This window comes from Trachurus trachurus (genome assembly GCF_905171665.1).
Source record: "Trachurus trachurus genome assembly, chromosome: 9".
Taxonomy (NCBI): domain Eukaryota; kingdom Metazoa; phylum Chordata; class Actinopteri; order Carangiformes; family Carangidae; genus Trachurus; species Trachurus trachurus.
The window spans coordinates 14,637,498-14,658,059 of record NC_139895.1 but is presented as its reverse complement, the minus strand read 5'-3'; the positions used below and the strand labels follow the sequence as shown (position 1 = coordinate 14,658,059).

Sequence of the window (20,562 nt, the reverse complement as noted above, 5' to 3'; positions counted from 1 at the left end):
TTATTATTATTATTATTATTATTATTATTATTATTATTATTATTATTATTATTATTATTATTATTATTATTCCTAAAAGTGGGGGGAGGTCATGCCAGTCCTCCAACTGTTTTGTCTACAAAAACATGCCGCCCTCAACTGATGTTTTCTTTGGTAATCCTGCTCCATTTAACAATTTCAGACGGCCACTTAACTCGGGTGGTGAGTGTTTTCCATGGCAGAAGAGTGTCTGTAATTCATTTCCAAGGCAACACATTGAAATCGTTTTGGCATGGCAACGGCTAAGCCTAAGGTGCATCTGTTGTCGGGCCACCTATCTTACACCTTGCAGGTGGAAAGAAAGAGTTTCTTTTCCGGCATAATTTGGGTTCCTCAATTTCCTGAAAATGTGAGAATCTCAGCAGGAGGCTCAGCATTTAACTGGAGGTTGTCTCGATATTTTTTTTGATGCTTTTTGTTGGCTTGAAAGTTAACGGAACGAAGATCTGGATGGAGAATTAGGGACTTTCCTGTTGGAGCTGGGGGGAAATCAGTTCAGACATTCGGATTAATAAGACCCGCAGCCACCAGGATGAAGACTGGGACACCTTTTTGACACTGGGAAGTTTATGCTGCAGTGAAGATGAATCCGTAATGTTTTTCATGACTTTAGGAATGATAACAAATGCAATGAACGAAGATGAAACCTTAACAGAGTCAATTACAACATCTGCATTTAACGAAGGAAAGGAAATTCCTCATAACATCTCCGTCGTGCTGTTCACCTAGACTTTGAAAAACATTTTTGCGGATGTGTGCAGCCGAACATGTTGCAGGTCAGACGTGTCGGGAATATATCAGTGGTTCGGAGTTGAAATATTGTAACAGCAGGGACTGGAAGAAAGAGTGAACTCCCACTGAAGGGCACTGATGGTTGGCAGGACTCTTAGGACTTAATCCTCCTAAGATGGACAAGGTAAAACAAACAAACAAAAGTTTAGTTTAAGTTTTATCTATCTATCTATCTATCTATCTATCTATCTATCTATCTATCTATCTATCTATCTATCTATCTATCTATCTATCTATCTATCTATCTATCTATCTATCTATCTATCTGAATAATAATAATAAGTGAATAAGTGGGTAAACGGTAACTAGTTTGTAATAGACATATAAAATTGAGTTACTGAGGGTACAGTAGGATGTAGATCTGTAGTGTTGGCCCATGGCTGCAGCATGGATCTCATGAAGTTCAAGGTCACTTTAAAAGATGTACTGACATTGTAAATGCAAGTCAGTCAGCAAATAAGCAGTAAAAAAAACAGTTTTATAATTTATCAAAAATGGCTGCAACAAATGTTCCATCAGCTTTTGAGGCAAAGGCCTTTCACTTCATCAGGCTAACCTCTGTGAATCAATTCATGCGCTGCAGCAAATGAGCTGTGATACAAATTCCTTGATGTACATGTATGAGGTAATATACCACAATCCCTCAGATTTTAACATTTCTTTTTCCTGCATTCGAGTAACATGTTGGCTCAGTGAGAAACAGCTGGCTGACTGGAAATCCATCAGGCAGGACTCTGTGCAAACAAGCCAGTAGGTTAAATTAACCAGATAATCAGCTATTGACAAGCACTTGGCACACATTCAACTCGTGTGTGTGTGTGTGTGTGTGTGTGTGTGTGTGTGTGTGTGTGTGTGTGTGTGTGTGTGTGTGTGTGTGTGTGTGCGTGCGTGCGTGCGTGCGTGGGTTTGTTTTTCCTCATGATTATAATCTTTAAAATGTCATAACTTCCTGCATACTCTCACATGTATAACATCTGAGTCATCATACCATACACTTTGACACATGAAACTATAAACGATATACTGTATGTGCAAAGTTGCCTTAAATCACATTCTCATTTTACATTTACAAGAATTTTCAAACACATAGTATTCACAGAACTTAATTCTATGGAGCATACATCCCAAACTTTTTTAAACACACCAAACGCTGTATGCCAAATTATACTTTGTTGAAATGTGTATGACATAATGGACAGGACATCCAGAATGTTAATGGTTTTTAATGGTAAATGTTCTCTTTTTATGAGTATTTGTATAATATAGATTCAATAAAGCACCTCTTTGGTCTTTTTGAAAATAATTTACTAAGTTGAAGTCACTTAAGTTGACTTTTAAGATATTAAAACCATATATCCAGTTACTGAAGGTACAAATCATACACAGTAAATGTGTTTGTCTTTAGGTCAGTGTCACTTTAACTTTACTTTGAAATCCTACCTCTAGGGCAGTGGGGGAGAGGGTCACAGTTTCCTCACAGTCAGAGGTCAGAGCTAAAAAAAGCTCTGACCTCAGGTCAGGTGAACGACTGGAGCTGATAAGTGCAGGAGTCCTTCACCTGCAGTATACTATTGTTAGTTTTGGAGGTCTTTCATCCCTCGCTGTTGCTAATTTTAGACATGTTTCTAAATTTACAAATATATGCGTAACACTCTCAAACCTCTGAGGTACCCACATTGAGCAGCCCTGTGGCACAGCACGTTGTTCCTCTAAATAAAACATGAGTTCAAATTACAGGGCTCATGCTGAGATTTATTTGATTGTTCCTGTTGGTGAGCTGTAACGTGTCAGTCAGTTAGTTCTAGGTCACAGGTCACAACTTGCCACATAAATAAAGACAATAAAAGAATAAGTCTTTTATGCTAGGTCAAAAGGTCATCTAAGGTGGTTCATATATCAGTATAGAGTGATGGGTCTTCAATCCTTGACACAAGTAAATCACAGTAATTATTATAACCTAGTTTTTTGAATGAAAGATGAACAATGCAGGCACCTTTCTCAACACATTGATCAGAATAAGGTTCAGATATTTTATGATAGGTTTAATTATCAATATTTGCAAAGGCATTCCAAATTAAATGTGAATATATAAACGGTTGCCCATAAATTTGGGATATATATATATATTTTTTTACCTTTTCTCATGAAATGATTGTGACAATGTGATTTATTCTTGAAAGAAAAAGTGTATATCTTCTCAAAACTGTGCATTCAGGCTTAAACAAAATTGAACAGTAGGAGTGAGGGCTTTGTTTAAATTTTTCAACCTTGGTATTTGGTTGAAAATTATACAGCCAGTTAAACGTGGACTTACTGCATACAGACTTAAAGGAAAAGGACAACACAGCAAATGTAATTATTGAACCTTGTCAAAAGTGATTACTGATGCGTATAAATATAGGAATAAAAAGAAGAATGTGTCTGAAAACAACAGCGTAGCCTATATATCCTTATACATATCCATCCAAATCTTTCTAACTTTTAGAAATTAGGTCACACAGATTTGGGGCTTTTTTTTTTCCTTTTCTTTCTTTTTTTTTTTTAACTTCGTGTAGAGGCTGTATTCATGTGTGTGTGTGTGTGTGTGTGTGTGTGTGTGTGTGTGTGTGCGTGTGTGTGTGTGTGTGTGTGTGTGAACCTACATTGCCAGATGGGGTGATGTTGAGAAGGGGTGGGCATTTACGTCTGATGCATCCAGCCCACTTCACCTGAGCATAAAAACAGCTGAAGTTCTCATTCAGAGACGCTCACACTTCACTGACTCTGCACACACACAGGGTGGACACACACTCACCTCAAGCCTAGAAACACACGCAGAAGCTCATTTAGTTGAAGATGCCGTGTGTCAGCTCTCAGCTCTGTAACCAGAAAGTGACGATGCCTTGTAGCTACAGCTCTGTGGTTGATAAAATCCTCATGGTAAGAATTTTTTGTTTGTTTGTTTGTTTCCAGTGATTAGATAAGACCTTGTAGACTTTTTTTTACACATGAAATTGTGTTTTTACCCCATTCAACTGCTCTGAGAAATTACACCAGTCTTCACACACAGACTTCTCCACACAGAAAATCTCTATGATTGCATTAGATATTCAGATACTTTGTTCTGTACTTTATTGAAAATACAATTGCACGTTTGACCTGCAGCAATGCCTTGAGTCTATTCCACCTAATTGCAATGCTTTCTACTATAAATCTGTGTGTTTCTCTTGTTCTTTTTGTAGCATCTTGCTTGTATCTGCTCTAATTCCTTTTTTGCTTTCACATCACGGTTCACTAACGTTTTGTCCAGTTTATACAGTGTCAAATTAAGGAAAGTTCATATCTCTGCTGTGCAGCTCCTGACCTGCTCCTCTGTCTTCTGGTTGCAGGTTGAACAGATCCTGTCAGAGTTCAGGCTGAATAAGGAAGAGCTAAAAGAAATCATGAAGAGGATGCAGCGTGAAATGGACAGAGGGCTACGTTTAGAGACGCACAAGGAGGCCAGTGTCAAAATGCTTCCAACTTACGTCTGCTCCACCCCTGAGGGATCAGGTAGGCTACTAGTACATCCATGCAGATGTGACGTATATGTAATCTGATCCTCCTCACTAGGACAGGTACACTGGTGCGTGCATTCAGATGTGATGTGTGTTTCGACAGAGGTAGGCGATTTCCTGGCTCTGGACTTAGGAGGGACAAACTTCCGTGTGATGCTGGTCATAGTGGGTGAGGATGAAGAGAGGAACTGGAAGGTGAAGACCAAGAACCAAATGTACTCTATTCCCGAAGATGCAATGACAGGAACAGCTGAAATGGTCAGTAACAACCATCAACAAGTGTTGCTTTTCCTATCATCAGTTATTTATAGTTGACTTTTGACCTGTCAGAGTGACATTAACTCTAATTATTGTGCGTTTTCCCACATTTTATATCCTCTCTCTTTGCAGCTATTTGACTACATAGCAGAATGTATGTCGGACTTTTTGGACAAGCACCATATCAAGCACAAAAAGCTTCCTCTGGGTTTTACCTTCTCCTTTCCAGTACGGCATGAGGACATTGACAAGGTAGGAAATCATATTTCCATCTTCTTTTCTCCCCCAACAAAAAATATTGTCTTTGATTCACTTTATTTGCCAGATATATTCAGCTTTATCTTTGCACAGGGTATCCTGCTTAACTGGACCAAAGGCTTCAAGGCGTCTGGGGCAGAAGGGAACAATATTGTGGGTTTACTCCGAGACGCCATCAAGAGACGAGGGGTGAGTTCTGTCTCATTACGATGCATTTGTCATAATAACAATGAACAAACCCTGGCAGGTATTTAACACCTGTTTAAGTGGAGGTGGATGTAGTTTCATTATGATGTGGATGATCTCCTGCAGGAATTTGAGATGGATGTGGTTGCCATGGTGAATGACACAGTGGCCACCATGATCTCCTGCTACTATGAAGATCGCAGCTGTGAAGTTGGGATGATTGTTGGTAAGAGGCTGTGTACACTCACACATTTTCATGTGCTAGTAATATCAAATATGCTCATGTGTGCACTCGCCCCAACAATCTAAGATCTGAATCTCTGCTTTTCTGCCCAGGTACTGGCTGTAACGCATGTTACATGGAGGAGATGAGAACTGTAGAGTTGGTAGAAGGAGAGGAGGGACGAATGTGTGTAAACACAGAGTGGGGGGCGTTCGGGGACAACGGGGAGCTGGAGGAGTTCAGACTGGAGTACGACAGAGTGGTGGATGAGACCTCGATTAACCCCGGACAGCAGCTGTAAGTGAAAGGGTGCTCACAGTCGGCTACAAACATCCATTCAAATTCTCAATCCACATGTCACACATCCTTGCACATCTTCCATTTCCATCATGCACACATGAGGAGCGTTAGTCATGTGCTGTCTAAGATCAAAGTGCTACGTCGTGGACTTTAATTTAAGATGTCACACACTCCCTCCCTCCTTCCCTTGATCTCCTACTGTTATTCTGAATTAATCATCCTTCTGTGGCGATACTCACCTGACTCTCACCTGTGGTTGCTTGGCTACCTGCAGTTTTTGTTTAAGTTGTTTGTAAATGGCCAGAGTCCTCATACATCAGCGGGTGGGGGGGTGTCAGATTAATGATCTCTCTCTGCCGCTTGTCATAGCACCTGTCGGCCTAATGGCTGTTTGCCTTTTACACTGGCAGTCCCTTCACATAGACAACTGCTGAGCCCAGTCTCATCCAGCCTCTTAAGCACTGACGTAGCTGTCCTCATGCTCTGCCCTGCTGTTTGCTCATATGTTGTGTGACGCACTTGTTCTTCCTGTTTCATCATTTCAATTCTTTTGAGCTAATTCCCCCCACACAACCCCCCCCCCCCCCTCCCTATCAATATCTCTCTGTTTTTAAAGGGACCTGTCTCTCTGGTACTTGTCCTCCTAATAGATTCGAGAAGATGATCAGTGGGAAGTATATGGGCGAGCTGGTCAGGCTTTTGCTGATTAAGCTGGTGAATGAAGACCTGCTGTTCAACGGTGAAGCCTCAGAGCTGCTGAAGACACGTGGCAGCTTTGAGACACGCTACGTCTCACAGGTGGAGAGGTGAGCACCAATGAATTTTAATATTACACCAGCTCTAGGCAGATACATACAAACAAAACAGAATAGATACAAGATGGAACTTTATTATTCCATACAGACAATAAGTGCAGAAGGAACAAGCATAGAAAAACACATTATTAGGTCAACTCTATTGGGTGGCATAAGCCCATACATTAAAGCAGAAGTAAGCGGAATATTTGTGTTAATATAAGTCTTAAATAGTTATATCTTCCGACGGCAGTCACTTATATAGAGTGATTGGTCCGAAACACGGGTCTGTCAGTCACTCTGCTCTGCTGTAAGCCGAGGAGAAAACTTCCTTCCTATACTTCCTTGTATCCTACAAGCTTTATCCAATGAGGAGAGAGAACAACGTGAAGGGCTGTGTGTGCAGCCAATAGATCCTTGTCAGCCGATGCTAACTGAACCAAGTTAGCCAAAAACGACTGGATCGCTTACTTCTGCTTTAAGGTTACAGAACTGTGTTGATTAGGAATAGAGTAAAATCTTAATTATTTGTATTTTGCATGCAATATTTAAATTACGAGCAAAAAGGAAAAAAGATTTTAACAGGTTTTTTTATTTCTTTTTTTTCTGCTATGTTTCAACAGTGACACTGGGGACAGGAAACAAATCTACAATATCCTGTCATCACTGGGAGTTCTGCCTTCAGAGCTGGACTGCGACATTGTGCGTCTGGTCTGCGAGAGTGTTTCCACTCGCTCTGCTCACTTGTGCGGGTCAGGGCTCGCTGGCGTCATTAACCTAATGCGGGAGAGACGCAGCGAGGAAGCCCTGAAGATCACAGTGGGTGTTGATGGATCTGTCTACAAGCTGCACCCATGGTGAATATCTTAGTTTTCTGAATACTCTTTAATGTGTAATGATTAGATTTGAAGACAAAAGTTTTTCTCAATACACAGTAATGTCTGTTCCTCATGGCTAAATGAAGACAGCATGGCTTTACAAAGAGCACTTCCTCAAACAACAAACAAAGACACAAGCAGCAGAAAGTCAGCTATCAGACACATTATTAACAGTAAATGGATCGAATCAGAATAATTAGCAGGCATACATCTATATTCAACAATTATGTAGTGGGACCACTTGTTTGCATCCTAAAGAACTCACAGGGTCCAATTCATTTGAGCAAAGCAATTAGACAACTAGATGCCTAAACAGTGGAGAAGGAAGTGAAAAAGGAGGTGAGACAGAGGAAGATCTGACTGATTATAAACACTGAACATGTCGTTTTCTCCGTCTCAGTTTCCGTGACAGGTTCCACAAAATCGTCCAGGACCTGACGCCTCACTGCGAGATCACCTTCATCCAGTCGGAAGAAGGGAGCGGCCGTGGGGCGGCCCTTATCTCAGCTGTGGCCTGTAAGATGGCAGCACGCATGCTGACACAATAAAGGGAGCCGTGCACTCAGCTGTCTACCTGCAGGACAACGGTGGAGAAAGCCTGAACTCTGATCTGAGAACACAGACGGCACGTTACAGACGTGCAGCTCAGGCCGTTTTCAGGATCTGAGGAGTGTGTGTCAGTGGAGGGGACACTCATGGATGGAGGATGTACAGACAAGAAAGCAGCAAACACCTTGTAATATAGACTGTATTTACTGGACCAACCTGTAGCAGTTACATTGTTTCTGAACTTTACACACTGGTGTAATGTTGTACCCGAAACACATGCTCTTTGTGCTCCCTGCCTGTTGATAGTGCTTGGGTATGGACTGATCCATTTCAAAAATGGCTGATGTATTAATAATAATAATGATAATAAACCAGAGCAAACTGGTTGATGTGCAACACAAGGATTTGTTTTGTAAATGCTACTGTGAACTACAGCATGACTACATCAAATCCATTGTTTTGTTGTGGAGTAATTCCTGTTTGACATGTTTTTATGGTATTTTACATATTTAAATTTTATGTTTACAACTCTGTGTGTGTTAGCTGGTGCATGTGTATGATAAAATGTGCTTTGGATGTGAATAAGTATATAAACTGTATATAAAATAATTTGATTAAACTAAACAGCTGTAGATTTGCATTATTGTGCCTTTTTATTGCAAATTGTGACTGATTTTATATCATAGCTAAAATGGAAATGGAAATGGAAATTGAGTGGGTTTAACACACTGTCCAGGGAGGAGAAACAGTCATTAAAACACATAATGAATGTAAAATCTTACTTCTTTTACATCCAAAGGTTTATATGACATGTTGCGCTTTCAATAAAATATCACACCAATAATTAAGATTACAAGCAATAAGATTAAGATGGTAACATTTGTTTACGACATTTTAATTAAATATTTGCTGCAGGAAGTTGTTATATTCAGTTCAAGGTTTTCTGGGCTGCATCACACAGTATTATTTCTGAAGTCTTAACAAAACACTAAATCTGACCACTGAAGAGTAACTTAATTTGGTGGAGTGACTGTTAAACATCAGAGGTCACTCTCCCCTGTCTCCTCTTTCCTTTCCTGCTCCTCATATCTCTATTTTCCAGCTCAGAGGAATCCTGGCTGCTTCACCTCTTATCAGGTCCCTTTAGTGACACACAGAGAGCAGCCCTGGCCATGTAAGGGACTGAGCTGCCCACCACGGTCTATTATAGGATGGTAGAAGATAAGATGTGTCATACATAAAACCCACCCCAGCATCACACCTCGGCTGGGAGTCCACATACGATCGCTCAGACATGGTGAGTGTCAGCATTTCTACTCTTCTTATTTTCAGAGATGATTTGAAAAGTAAACCTGCCAGATGATTTAGTTTTATTCTTATTGTTTGTATGTAGGTATTTATACATGAAAAAAGCATTGTATATATACTGTACTTCTGACCAATTTATTTACTTATGTGCAGCAGTATCCAAAACATGAGCTTGCAGTAAAAAAAAATATACATCAGCATGTAAACTGAATGAGTTTGTGTTCATCTTCTCAGGCAAGTAAGAAAGCATCCAATAAGAGACAGAGGGGAGGACAGAAGTCTTGCTCCAATGTCTTCTCCATGTTCGAGCAGTCCCAGATTCAGGAGTTCAAGGAGGTAGAGTAAAGGACTGTTCCCTGTGAAAACATGTCTTCATGGACATGTATGGGGGAAGCTTAAGTTAATCTCTGTTGGGTAATGATAGGAAAGGTCTTACGATGAACTGCACGAGTGAAAAGTGAAAAATGTTAATGAATTTTGAGCTTCATTCATTAGATCCTCAACTTTTCAACTTTCCAGCAATGATGACTAATGCTACTGTAATGATCTGATGCACCTAACCCTAACCCTAAGAACGAAAAGAGAGAGAGAGAAAAAAACAGCCTTTAGTTCAAGTTATATTATTACTCCTGGGTATAGAAAAATATTAGTACTGAACTGTTCAGATGAAAACAGCCCATACCAGCAACGGTGAGAACTTGTGTTTGTGCTTTATCCTGCAGGCTTTTGGCTGCATTGACCAAGACAGAGACGGTGTTATCAAAAAACAAGACTTGAGGGAGACGTATGGACAGCTGGGTATTGTCTTATTGACCATTAACTCTATATCTATTTGATTTATTCATAAACAGATACCTAAAATATTTCTGATGTAACCTGCTCTTTTGAATTGTTTATTTGTTGTGTGTGTGTTTGTGTTTGTGTGTGTGTGTGTAACAGGGAAGCTTAATGTCAATGACGAGGAGTTGGATGGGATGCTGAACGAGGGAAAGGGCCCAATCAACTTCACCGTGTTCCTGACTCTTTTTGGGGAGAAACTCAATGGTGAGCGCTTGTCAAATAAATCTTTTAGATCCGTTTTATGGCAGGTTTTCAGATGATGATGTGTTTGTTTTCCTTCAGGTACCGATCCTGAAGACACCATACTTGCTGCCTTCAAACTTTTTGATCCCAATGGGACGGGCTTTGTCAATAAGGATGAGTAAGACCAATTTTATTTGAAAAACATTAAAAGACTACATTATAATGTATTTTCCTCATGAGGCACAACATGGTATCTAATTTATCTTTTCTTCCTCTCTTCTTTATCCAGGTTCAAGAGATTATTGATGAACCAAGCTGACAAATTCTCAGCAGAGGAGGTTTGTATTTCCTCTCGAGTGACTTTCAAAATATTCCTTGGGTTAGTCATTTTCAACACTTTAATTGTCACCTCATAAACCTCTAGGTGGAACAGGCCTTCGCTCTGGCTCCCATCGACCCAACTGGAAACATCGACTACAAGTCGCTCTGCTACATCATCACACATGGAGACGAGAAGGAAGAATCCTAAGACGGACAGTTTTCTGTGTGTTCAGGTCATACAGGTCACCTAGGGACGGGAGTTGGAAACTAGCATTAGCTATAATCTCTGTATGCAGAACATCAAGTCATTGACTTGTTTGTAACGAGTGGAAGTGTTACTATGTTGACCTGCATTGTCCCTATCAAATAAACTAAACTAAATTAAATTAAATTAAATTAAATTAAATTAAATTAAATTAAATTAAATTAAATTAAATTAAATTAAACTACCGGGACAGGCTGAGAATGACCAGGGTTATCATTCATAAATATCAATGTCTGCTGGTATAATTGTGGAATATATGATTCATTCAATGGTTATACAAATGCTGCAGTTCTGACTTATTTGTTTGTATGCTATGAGAATAAAGTGTTGGTAAAAAAAAGCTTCTCTGATGATTGCTTTAATCCTAAAAGATATACCTGAACATTGCACACTGAAAAGGTCAGCAAATAAATGTTTAGAATAATATGAAAATCCTGCTATTTGTTGTAATGTAACCATAATAATAATGATGACTGTCAAGACAGCTTGTCTAGCCTGCTTACAATGAAAATTTGTATTTAAATGTTTAAATCAAAGTAAAGTAAAGTAAAGTAAAGTGAGTGAAGTAGGCTAAAGTAAAGTAAAGTAAAGTGGACGGTGGATCCATCACATTCATTCAGAGGCCTCACTGCTGTTCCATTCTTTTGGGGACACTGTTGCCACGGATACAACAACAAATATCCCCATAAACTCCACAGCCACATTTCCCTGCTCACCCAGAAAACAGCCGGTGAACAAAAAGACAAGGAGTGTGTGGACGTCTGCGAGGCAAGGCTCCTCTCTCAGCAGGTTTGCAGCAGCAGCAGCAGCAGCAGCAGCAGCAGCAGAAGTTGCATCCAAATGAGTGTGAGTTTAAATCCTGATCTCTGAAATCTGTGGTTCAGCTGACAGAGATGGAAACGCCTGCAGCATCTGGAGCTCCAGGCAGGGGGAATGTTCAAGTGGACGCAAACACGACAAAGACGCCGACTGGAGGGAAGAAGCCACCCAGACCTGCCAACAAGATGGCAGACTCCTATCTGCAACGGTTGGTATTGATCACTGTATTTACTTAGTGAAAGATTATCGATTTGTTGTCAGTGTTCACCACAATACATCATGTTTTTGTTTGAAATGGTTATATGACTTCACCATTTTTGCTTGATGAGCAGACAGACAATAGCAGTGCAGGTTGATCTTGTCTACTCAACAACCAAAGCCCATGCAATAATAATGAAAACTAACTAACCAGTTCAACTCAAAATCACAGAAAACAAAACACAAAACAGGTTGTGGGACTCTGAATGGAGAGGACATTGTTTTCACTGGAGTAAAACTGTGGATGATTTGTGACTGAGCAGCTTTATTGGGTTTTATTGCTGGGAGATAAAAGCAGCCTCCTTTAAACAGGGCCTGATTGAATCAACAGCAACCTGTTTGTCATGTGAACTGTGCAAAAGGGGGGAAACAGATGTGAGGCCACTAATCTGGCTCGTAAATATTTCACTCTACCATTTGTTTCTCCTGGCCGGGAAGAGGCAGGAAGTCACATTTTAGGGGAAAAAAGCTGTGACACATTGGTGCTGTAAATAAATGAGTCTCAGCTGAACTTAAGATGTAAACGTCTTCTCACTTTTCATGATATTTGCAGATATCAGGAACAAAAGAGCAAGTTGATCAGACTTCACACGGCACGGGTATGTATTGTCATCAAGTCAACACTCATGGATTGGAAGCCGCCAATGACAATTAGTCATTTGTTGTGATTGTTTTGTTACAACAGGATGCGCAGGACAACACAGAGCCAAAGGATCAAGCAGAGATGACTGAAGATGAAGGTGAGATCACCGACCATTCAAAAGAAAAAGAAATATCAGGATTGTGTTGACATGTTCACACAGTTACAGTGAGTCAATCTCATATCATTCTTGTTTAATCTGTTTCAAGAAGTCAATGAAGGAGATCCGGCGCCGGCGGCAACTGGAATGAGTGATGACAACGGCTCAGGAAGACCATCCAGTGCAGAGAAATCCAAAAAGTCTCGACTGTGTGCTCTCCTTTGAGGACGTCACGTCTCAAGTGGACATTAAAATGAACTGGGCTCTTACACACAACATCGTCATGTACTGAATGCCAAAGCCTCAAACCCTCAAAGCAGTTTCTGTTCTTGAAGTATGAAAAAATAAGCTATGTCTATCAATGGGAGTCTTTGAATACATGAAACCCATGTTTAAATGCTTGAATTATGATAAACTTAATCATGATTAAGTTTCTTTTTTTGTATGTTACTCTTAATAACATGGTACAGTGTATCAAGGTGTCTAAGTTAATTTTGCTCTTGAAAAATCACATCATGGGAATTCAGTTTATAAACTAAGATTTATTTTAAAAAACACATCGACAGCTGACTGTGAGGATAGAGACATTCAAAGAATCCAGTTTGTCTGCCCGGCAGCTTGTCTGCGATCACACATTTCATTCAAGGCATATTCTCAGCATTAATATTCAATCCCAGCAGTAGATATCTTAAAGCAGCAATAAAAACAAAGAGCTTTCCCTTTTCACAGTTACTCTGTTTCTCATAAAGGTCAATATTGCACTTGGGTTTTCTGTTAATCACCGAGATTCTCCTCGTTTTAGCTGTACCAACGTTTTTCACAGTGCTCATTTAAGTCCACCTGGCAGTGCTGTCGGTGATATATCAGGAACAGGCTGGAGGAGAGTGAGGCCTGTTTTCAGTCTAAATCCTCCACAAGTGGGACAAAGGGTTCGTCTGGTGAACCCGGCTGGGTCGGGTGGATCTCAGTCACTGTTGCTGCCGCTGTCGTCTCCCACCACCATGCTGCTGTACATCTTCTGCTGCTGCTCTTTGAACGTGTCCTTCACCTTTGCCCTCTTCAGGCCTCCGTCCCTGCAGAAGCAGCCAGGTGTAGACAGGGACAAGCTGAGAGTGGTGCTGATCATTCAAACCATGTGCCAATAAACTATATGATCGATGTTAATATTTCACATTTATATATATATGTGACCCGCTCTGGCGAAATGAGTCGGAAGTCGCAAGGTTCTATTTTTAGATAATCAGCTGATAACGTGGAAAACCAATAAAAAAATAAAAAAATAATGTTTTTTTTTGCTAATTTCAAAGAAATGACATTCAAAAACAATCTCCCAAAGTTTCATATTCCAGATAATTGAGAAAAGGCACGTAAATGACGATTAAAGTTGACTTGCAACTTTTAACCCTCTAGACGAGCACAACATTAAATAACTTCTGAACCGTTTATGATAGAGACGAGCTGTAAACAGCATGTGAATTGTTAGATTCTCTGCTTCCCAAGGGTCATGGTGCCTAAATGACAACAAGGGACCGTAGGGTGTGTGTAATCATGTGGTACATGAACAGACGCCAGAGTCCGCTGGCCTTTAAATCAGAGACGTTCCATATTGTTTAAATGCAATTTTCTCAGGTTTTCAATCGGAAAAAGGGAGTGGAAGACCATAATTCAAATGGCCATATCTTGAAAACCATCCAATGTATGATTTTGACTAGGGTATCATTTTAAAGCGTATTTTCTCCTCTTTACATTGATACCAATTTGAGATTTGGGACACTGTGACTCATTTTGCATTTTGCATATATACAGTATGTAAGGGATAATATATATATACGTATATATAAACTTTTTTGATGATTTGCATGTCTGATATTGCAACATGGACTCGTCTGTGGTTTTAAAACATCAGCCTTCTGTTGGAAACTCAAAATCGAAGTTCTCTCACCCGCTTTAACGACCCTTATAAGAATGGTCCAATCAAGGAGTAGAGGTCTTACCACTGCAGATCCACCAGTCCTCCCTGGTGAGCGATGGCTGACTTCACTCGGTTGGCAAACTGGACAGCATCCTCCCCCTCCTGACAATTAAAAAAAGAAAAACAATCTCAGTGAGACATGTGTCTCTGTGTCAACTCTGTGGGCTGTACTGTACACGTGGGCTTATGCATGCACGTGCTCACGCGCTTCAGCACATGTCACATGTCACATACACACCTGCTGGTGCATGGCCGGCAGGTACCACACATTACAGACAAGGGCCCAGCTGGTCATCATCCTCAGCAGGTAATTGACCATGCTGTACTTGGAACTGTTCCAGAAAGCATCTCCAAACTTTGGGTCATACTAAAGAGTAAAAAAAATATCAAATATATAATAGTGCAGTGAGGAACAGTAATACATGAGTCACATGCTGGAAAAAGACCTAAAAGAGAAATAGGGAAGGCTGTACCTTAATGGCTACTGGATATATGGTCGATCCAATTTCAAAACTTCCCTTTTTAAACATCATGACGGACGTGTTGTTGACACAGGTTCCTGTAAAAACCATACACTGGGAGATTAAAGGGGACTGAGCTGTGTGAGCTTTGTCCAAACCCACATGAAGTGGCAGCTCATTCGTCACCGCTCAGTGGTCAAACTGCCACCAGGCACTGAGCTAAAATAACAGCGGTCGCTGACTCTTATCTTTGATGATACCAAGACAAACATCGGAGAGGTGTGGATAACAACTTACCCTCTGGAAATATTAATATGGGAAGCTTCGTCTTGTCATTCACATGATCCTTCAACCTGGAAGCAACACAAAGAGCTAATGGAAACATTTCCTTCACCTTTGAAGTGTCTTTTTTTTCACATTCAGGACAATTCATCAAACATTTGGAACATCTGTTTTGGTAAGAAGATGTGAGATGTGTGAGTCACTGTGCAGTAGCAAATTTCCAAAACATATCCGTTCTTGTTTGGAGCTACAGAAACTCTAGGAGAGTTTTCTTGCCAGGAAAACACCAAGCTCTCTTAGTGCCAGGGGAGAAAACACAGGCGAGAGAGACGTGCAATGACAAGCATGAAAAGATGTACTGAGGTTAGAGTAAAGACAAAACCAACCTTTTGGTCACTAGGTGGCGATCTTTCATCTCTGCTCTCTCAAACCAGACGTGAGGACAGGACCTCACCATGGCTCTCTGAACAACTCCCATCAGGCCCCCGTGCACCTGACCCACCTGACAACACATTTGATACTTTAACAGCACATCATGATACTGGGTGAACGCTGACCTGTTACATAATATTCAAATAATATGATTTTTAAAAAAGCATCTTGCATACCATAGCATAACATCCGTCATTGCAGAGGATCACAATGTCAATAGGAGAGGTGTGATTGGCGACACAGATTCCTCCTTTCTGGGGTTTATTTTCCCTGCGGTGGGAGAAGTTACATAAAAGTCAAAAATCAGGAGATCAAGCTTTTCCTGGTTGTTGTTATTTAGGTTCTTGGTGGGTGGGTTCACCTGTTCTGATAGCAGATAGTAGCAGAGAGTCCACGAGCACAGATTCTGTAGCACATGACATGGACCCATTCACTCAGCCAAGACTTGATTCTGAAGAGTGACATGAGCACAAGCACGGTGGTTTCAGCATGAAAACAACATACATGAGGTGCACAGAGTGATTCTTTTTTGGATAAGTCATATTTTCTGGTCACCTTGAATTTGGAAGTAATCCAACTGTAGATGTTCCTATTACGAGCCAGCTCAAGCCAATGCAGGCCAGTAATATCCTGGAGAGAGGAACACGCTCAGTTTTCACTTTTTAAACAAAAACAATGGAAGCTCAACCACTAAGAAATACTAGATGCATGGTTTGGTGTTGGGTTATTACAGTTTACTTTATAGGCAGAGCCAAATTCACAGTTTTTGGTGTAAAAAAAAATTTCATTTTTGTATTTTTATGATATTTTCATGACATTAATTACTTCCTAGATCTTCCATGCCTTGCATTACTCAGTATGTTTTAATCTCAGGCCTAACTACTGTAGCTAACTGACCATAACCCTATTTACTGTTACAGTCAGCTGGTTTACCTGAGCGGAGCGAGGATGCAGTATCTCACAATGATGCCGAAGCCGTAAAGCAGTGTCAATCTGAGACTGATGTACTGGAAATCGTTGTTGGTGCGTGTGAGTAAGTTCCAGGACACCAGCTCCTCCGAGGAGAACCGCTGAGTCACCTTGAATTAAACAAAGAAAACAATGAAACTAGATCACTTCACAAAATCACTTATTACCATTAACATAACAAATTGTGACATACCTCATCCTCTACAATGCTCTCAATTCCTTTCCGTGAGAAATAAAAACAGTCACTCAGTGTGAAATCACCACCCACTGGTGGTTTGGGCCGACTGCGTCTAAGTTCCTCTAACTCTTTCTCCATAGAGCCATCTTCCCTCTGGATGAGACTTGCTATAGACACAGGCACAGACACACATACACTCAGTAACAGATTCCAACTGGATCTGATAAGAATCATTATCTGCAAAACAATCTGGTTAGAAGACAAAATGCTTTGAGTCACCAGAGGACAAAGCAAAGTTCATTCAGTGTCATAGTGTATGTGTACAGACATATATAAAAGCATATAATATACAGTAGATATTATTAAAGTATACATGTATGCTTATAAATCCTAGTGTTGTTCTTGAAAAGCTGTCAATAAAGCTTTTAATTTGGTACAAAAAAACCTGTAAATCTTACATTATGTACATACAGGCACTGATCAGAGATCAGATGGAGATGGTATATTATTTCATGAATGTTTTTTAGCAGAAACTTTCCAAGAACAGACAAAGCTTAACGACTCATCTAACCTTTGACCTGAAATACGTCACAATAGCACAATGAGCTGAGCATCCAGAGAGCAGTATGAAGTAATGTAGGCTGCAACGCCTGCAATCTAACAATGTCCACCCAACAGGTCTCAGAACACTTAAACTTATATTATCTGACAACTCAGTGGGCAAAGTCCAAAACCTGGGGTAACAAACGCGGCATTCAATATACAGTCAACATTTTTTGAACGCAGCCCCTCTTATCTCTCTTATGAAGCACTTTCTTGTATTCGTCCTCCACATTTAAGAATGTAACACTGACATAATCTGAACTTTTCAGAGGCCACATTTTGCTAACATGACTTACATTTTGATGTGCTCCACCAGGCGATATCACCACCGCACAAGCCGAGTGGCTGATAAAGGGTTGTGTAATTGCGTCTTGTGAGATAGGCAGCGTTTGCAGAGCAACTTCACCTTGTGGCCTCCAATAAAAACTTCTCATAGCCTACTAACCTGAAAACCTGGCGCTATACAGAGACAGCAGAGGGATAAAACCTGAAGCTGGATATAAAATAAAAAACCCTCTCTGTGAGGTCATGGTGCTATTATCCTGTTAGCAATTTTTGAGAATCAAATACCCTTTTAAAACCTTGTGATATCATTGCAACATGCCGCCCAACCCAGATGTGTAGTTAAGTGTCTTGTGAAATCCAGTATTACATACAGCTCAACAAGGGTGATGCTAAACCCTGTATTTCACATATTACACAATAAAGGATATGACAAGATCCTTCCTATCTATCTATCTATCTATCTATCTATCTATCTATCTATCTATCTATCTATCTATCTATCTATCTATCTATCTATCTATCTATCTATCTATCTACTCACCACTGGATGCAGAGGCTTTCAGTTGTTCATCTGCGCTTGCTTTCTGTATCTTCAGGGTGGCCCACTGTAGAGGAGGACAGAAATTAGACATCCACAACCAACAGAACAGATGATTATTTAGTTGGGAAGAAAACTGTACGAATAATGTGAATGACACTACCTCTAAGGTTTTGACCAGGATGGTCATGTAGGTCTCAGAGATGCCCAGAGAGAAGCCAAACATGGCTGGGATCATGATGAGAGACACGATGAGGTACAGCCAGACCTTCAGAGCCCAGAGAGCCCCTGACCAGAAGTCCTCCATCTTCCACCTTATTCCCTGAGTAGCCTACTATGGGAGTGCAGCAGCCCTGTGGCTCAGATGAAGTGTATTCCTTGATGTAGTGCAAAGAAAATATGCTTTGCTTTCACTACTGTCAATACAAACAAACATCGATCCTCCCGGTGTAAGGCTATCTGTCAGCCTCTGAAGGTCAACACAGACACAATGACAAAGGGAGCAAACTAATGTAAATAAACCACTGCAGTTGATGAGAGTGAAGAGTGAAGCCTCCACAGGTCACAGTGCACTAACACACTAACACAGAGCACAGAACAGAGACGATCCAACCACTCGCGCTCCTGCCAACATAAACAAATCCATGAATAACCAAACTATGAGAGAGCCGTCCAATAATAAGACTAGAACCGATGCAATAAAAGCCGCATTATTTCTTTTTAGTTGTCTGCAATACGAGCGACTCTGAAACCGAGCTGCACCGACTCACCTCACCTGTCAAACGTCAGTCCATGTCCTCACTTCCTCAGGAGAAACCCAAATGAGAGAAAACACGCCCGTTTACTACTGGAACAAAGTTCACAGAGGTGAATCCAGCAGCGTCCCTCGTGGATACAGAGGGAACTGCAGACACGTGGACCCAGTGACTCCAGCACGAATCAACACAGCTGTTTGATGTGGAAAATACTTGGTGAACTTCCTACTTAAAATACTTGGTCAAACTCCATGAGTAGGAAGCATGTTGAACTAAAACTCCATTACTTTGACCTATAGGCTGCCTACAGAAATATTAACTCATTGACATTGAGATGATCAAGTGTCTGTGTAGTTAGCTCTGTACAATATGACTATCTGAAGGTTGTGGGTTTGAGTCCCATGTTGACAGAGATCTATCCTAGCGAGTCCATGCCTATGTTCCCACAGCCTTATGCTCCCACAGCCCTATGTTCCCACAGTTCTAAGATTTTTCTCAAAATTAGGCCCTATGTTCCCACTGGACTCTCTCTACCTATCTGGACTCTATCTATCTGGCCTGTCTAGCTTCTACCGGGTCTTTTTACTAAACTTAACCAACTATTTTCTTCATTGCCTAAATCCAACCAATGGTGGGACCAAAGGGCTGTGGGAACATAGGGCCTAATTTTCAGTGACAACAAAAGTTAGAAATGTGGGAACATAAGGCTGTGGGAACATAGGGCCTAATTTTCAGTGACAACAAAAGTTAGAAATGTGGGAACATAAGGCTGTGGGAACATAGGGCTGTGGGAACATAGGAATGACCCCATCCTAGCAATGACCTCTGTGGCACTGTCCAAATTTCTGTGCAGAATTTGATTACACAAAGTCACTGATGTAAAGGCCTATATTTGTGCCTCCTTGTAGAGGACAGAATGGTAAAAGTTTTATAACAAGATCCACTCAGTTTCCCATTTGCTTTGAGTGAACACTGAGGATAATTCTTCGTAGGTTTCCGCAAGAATCGGTCACAATTTCATTATCAGTGGAGTATTTTTTGCACCACTATCAATGATAAAGACAACAGGATATGAGTGAAAGCTCCTGAAAAATCAAACCAAGTGATTTGATTTTTTTTCTGATGAAAAGTTAATAATCTCTGCAGCGACTGAAATTAAAAACAACAACAAAAAACCCTCATGTTTGGTCAATATTGTGTCACAATGGTGCTTCAACTTTATTTAATTGGTCATCGATTAACTTTCATTCCTATTGCCCTTTGAAAGCAATGATCATTGACCCAGTTGCTAAAATCCTGACCTGCGACTGATGTATTTTGGGAAACACTAATACTACCACAATAAAAAAATCCCCAAACCTCTCAGACCTGTTGCTCACCACAACACAAGGAGGCCTTTATGCAATCTCTCTGTGTAAAATCCTCTCTCTCACACCTAAGACTAACAAAAGGTCCTGATTATTTTCCAGGTTGAGACATTTCACAGTCTGTTGCACATTACTGTAACGGGGTACTTCAGGGGGTTAGTTTGGGTAATGTC

At 40.6% G+C, this 20,562-nt stretch overlaps 3 protein-coding genes across 5 annotated transcripts; 2 read left to right on the top strand and 1 right to left on the bottom strand.

Annotated features, from left to right (window-relative positions):
- Positions 1–3,649: 3,649 nt before the first annotated feature.
- Positions 3,650–7,812, top strand: gck (glucokinase (hexokinase 4); the record flags this gene model as incomplete). 2 transcript variants are annotated; one of them, XM_083979984.1, is made up of 10 exons in its annotated part: positions 3,650–3,750; positions 4,200–4,362; positions 4,450–4,625; positions 4,758–4,877; positions 4,977–5,072; positions 5,196–5,295; positions 5,406–5,589; positions 6,243–6,398; positions 7,010–7,243; positions 7,665–7,812. In XM_083979984.1, exons 1-10 carry the CDS (start codon positions 3,667–3,669, stop codon positions 7,810–7,812), a joined length of 1,461 nt encoding a protein of 486 aa, XP_083836110.1. In that variant the 5' UTR covers positions 3,650–3,666. The 2 variants fall into 2 exon arrangements, with proteins under 2 accessions (XP_083836110.1, XP_083836111.1); XM_083979985.1 differs by having other exon boundaries at positions 3,652–3,750; positions 4,471–4,625.
- Positions 7,813–9,331: 1,519 nt separating this feature from the next.
- Positions 9,332–10,673, top strand: myl7 (myosin, light chain 7, regulatory; the record flags this gene model as incomplete). Its single annotated transcript, XM_083978433.1, has 6 exons — positions 9,332–9,457; positions 9,844–9,919; positions 10,061–10,165; positions 10,244–10,322; positions 10,434–10,482; positions 10,569–10,673. The coding sequence occupies 6 exons, from the start codon at positions 9,332–9,334 to the stop codon at positions 10,671–10,673; spliced, it is 540 nt and encodes a 179-aa protein (XP_083834559.1).
- Positions 10,674–12,810: 2,137 nt separating this feature from the next.
- On the bottom strand, positions 12,811–19,069 carry agpat9l (1-acylglycerol-3-phosphate O-acyltransferase 9, like). Of its 2 annotated transcripts, none has more exons than XM_083978398.1 (14): positions 19,043–19,069; positions 18,431–18,644; positions 18,271–18,334; positions 16,857–17,008; positions 16,628–16,773; positions 16,250–16,324; positions 16,056–16,145; positions 15,871–15,964; positions 15,649–15,764; positions 15,278–15,333; positions 14,993–15,078; positions 14,758–14,886; positions 14,542–14,621; positions 12,811–13,620 (listed from the first exon to the last, which is right to left on the bottom strand). In XM_083978398.1, the coding sequence occupies exons 2-14, from the start codon at positions 18,572–18,574 to the stop codon at positions 13,512–13,514; spliced, it is 1,341 nt and encodes a 446-aa protein (XP_083834524.1). In that variant the 5' UTR covers positions 18,575–18,644; positions 19,043–19,069; the 3' UTR covers positions 12,811–13,511. The 2 variants fall into 2 exon arrangements, with proteins under 2 accessions (XP_083834524.1, XP_083834523.1); XM_083978397.1 differs by having other exon boundaries at positions 19,038–19,066.
- Between the last annotated feature and the right edge of the window lie 1,493 nt (positions 19,070–20,562).

Excerpts from the sequence above, each read along its gene's own strand:
- agpat9l (XM_083978398.1), bottom strand. The coding sequence starts at position 18,574 with ATGGAGGACTTCTGGTCAGGGGCTCTCTGGGCTCTGAAGGTCTGGCTG. Across the intron at positions 17,009-18,270 it reads GAAAGCCTCTGCATCCAGTG|CAAGTCTCATCCAGAGGGAA; the intron begins GTGAGTAGATAG and ends CTGTGTCTATAG. Across the intron at positions 16,774-16,856 it reads AGAGCATTGTAGAGGATGAG|GTGACTCAGCGGTTCTCCTC; the intron begins GTATGTCACAAT and ends GTTTAATTCAAG.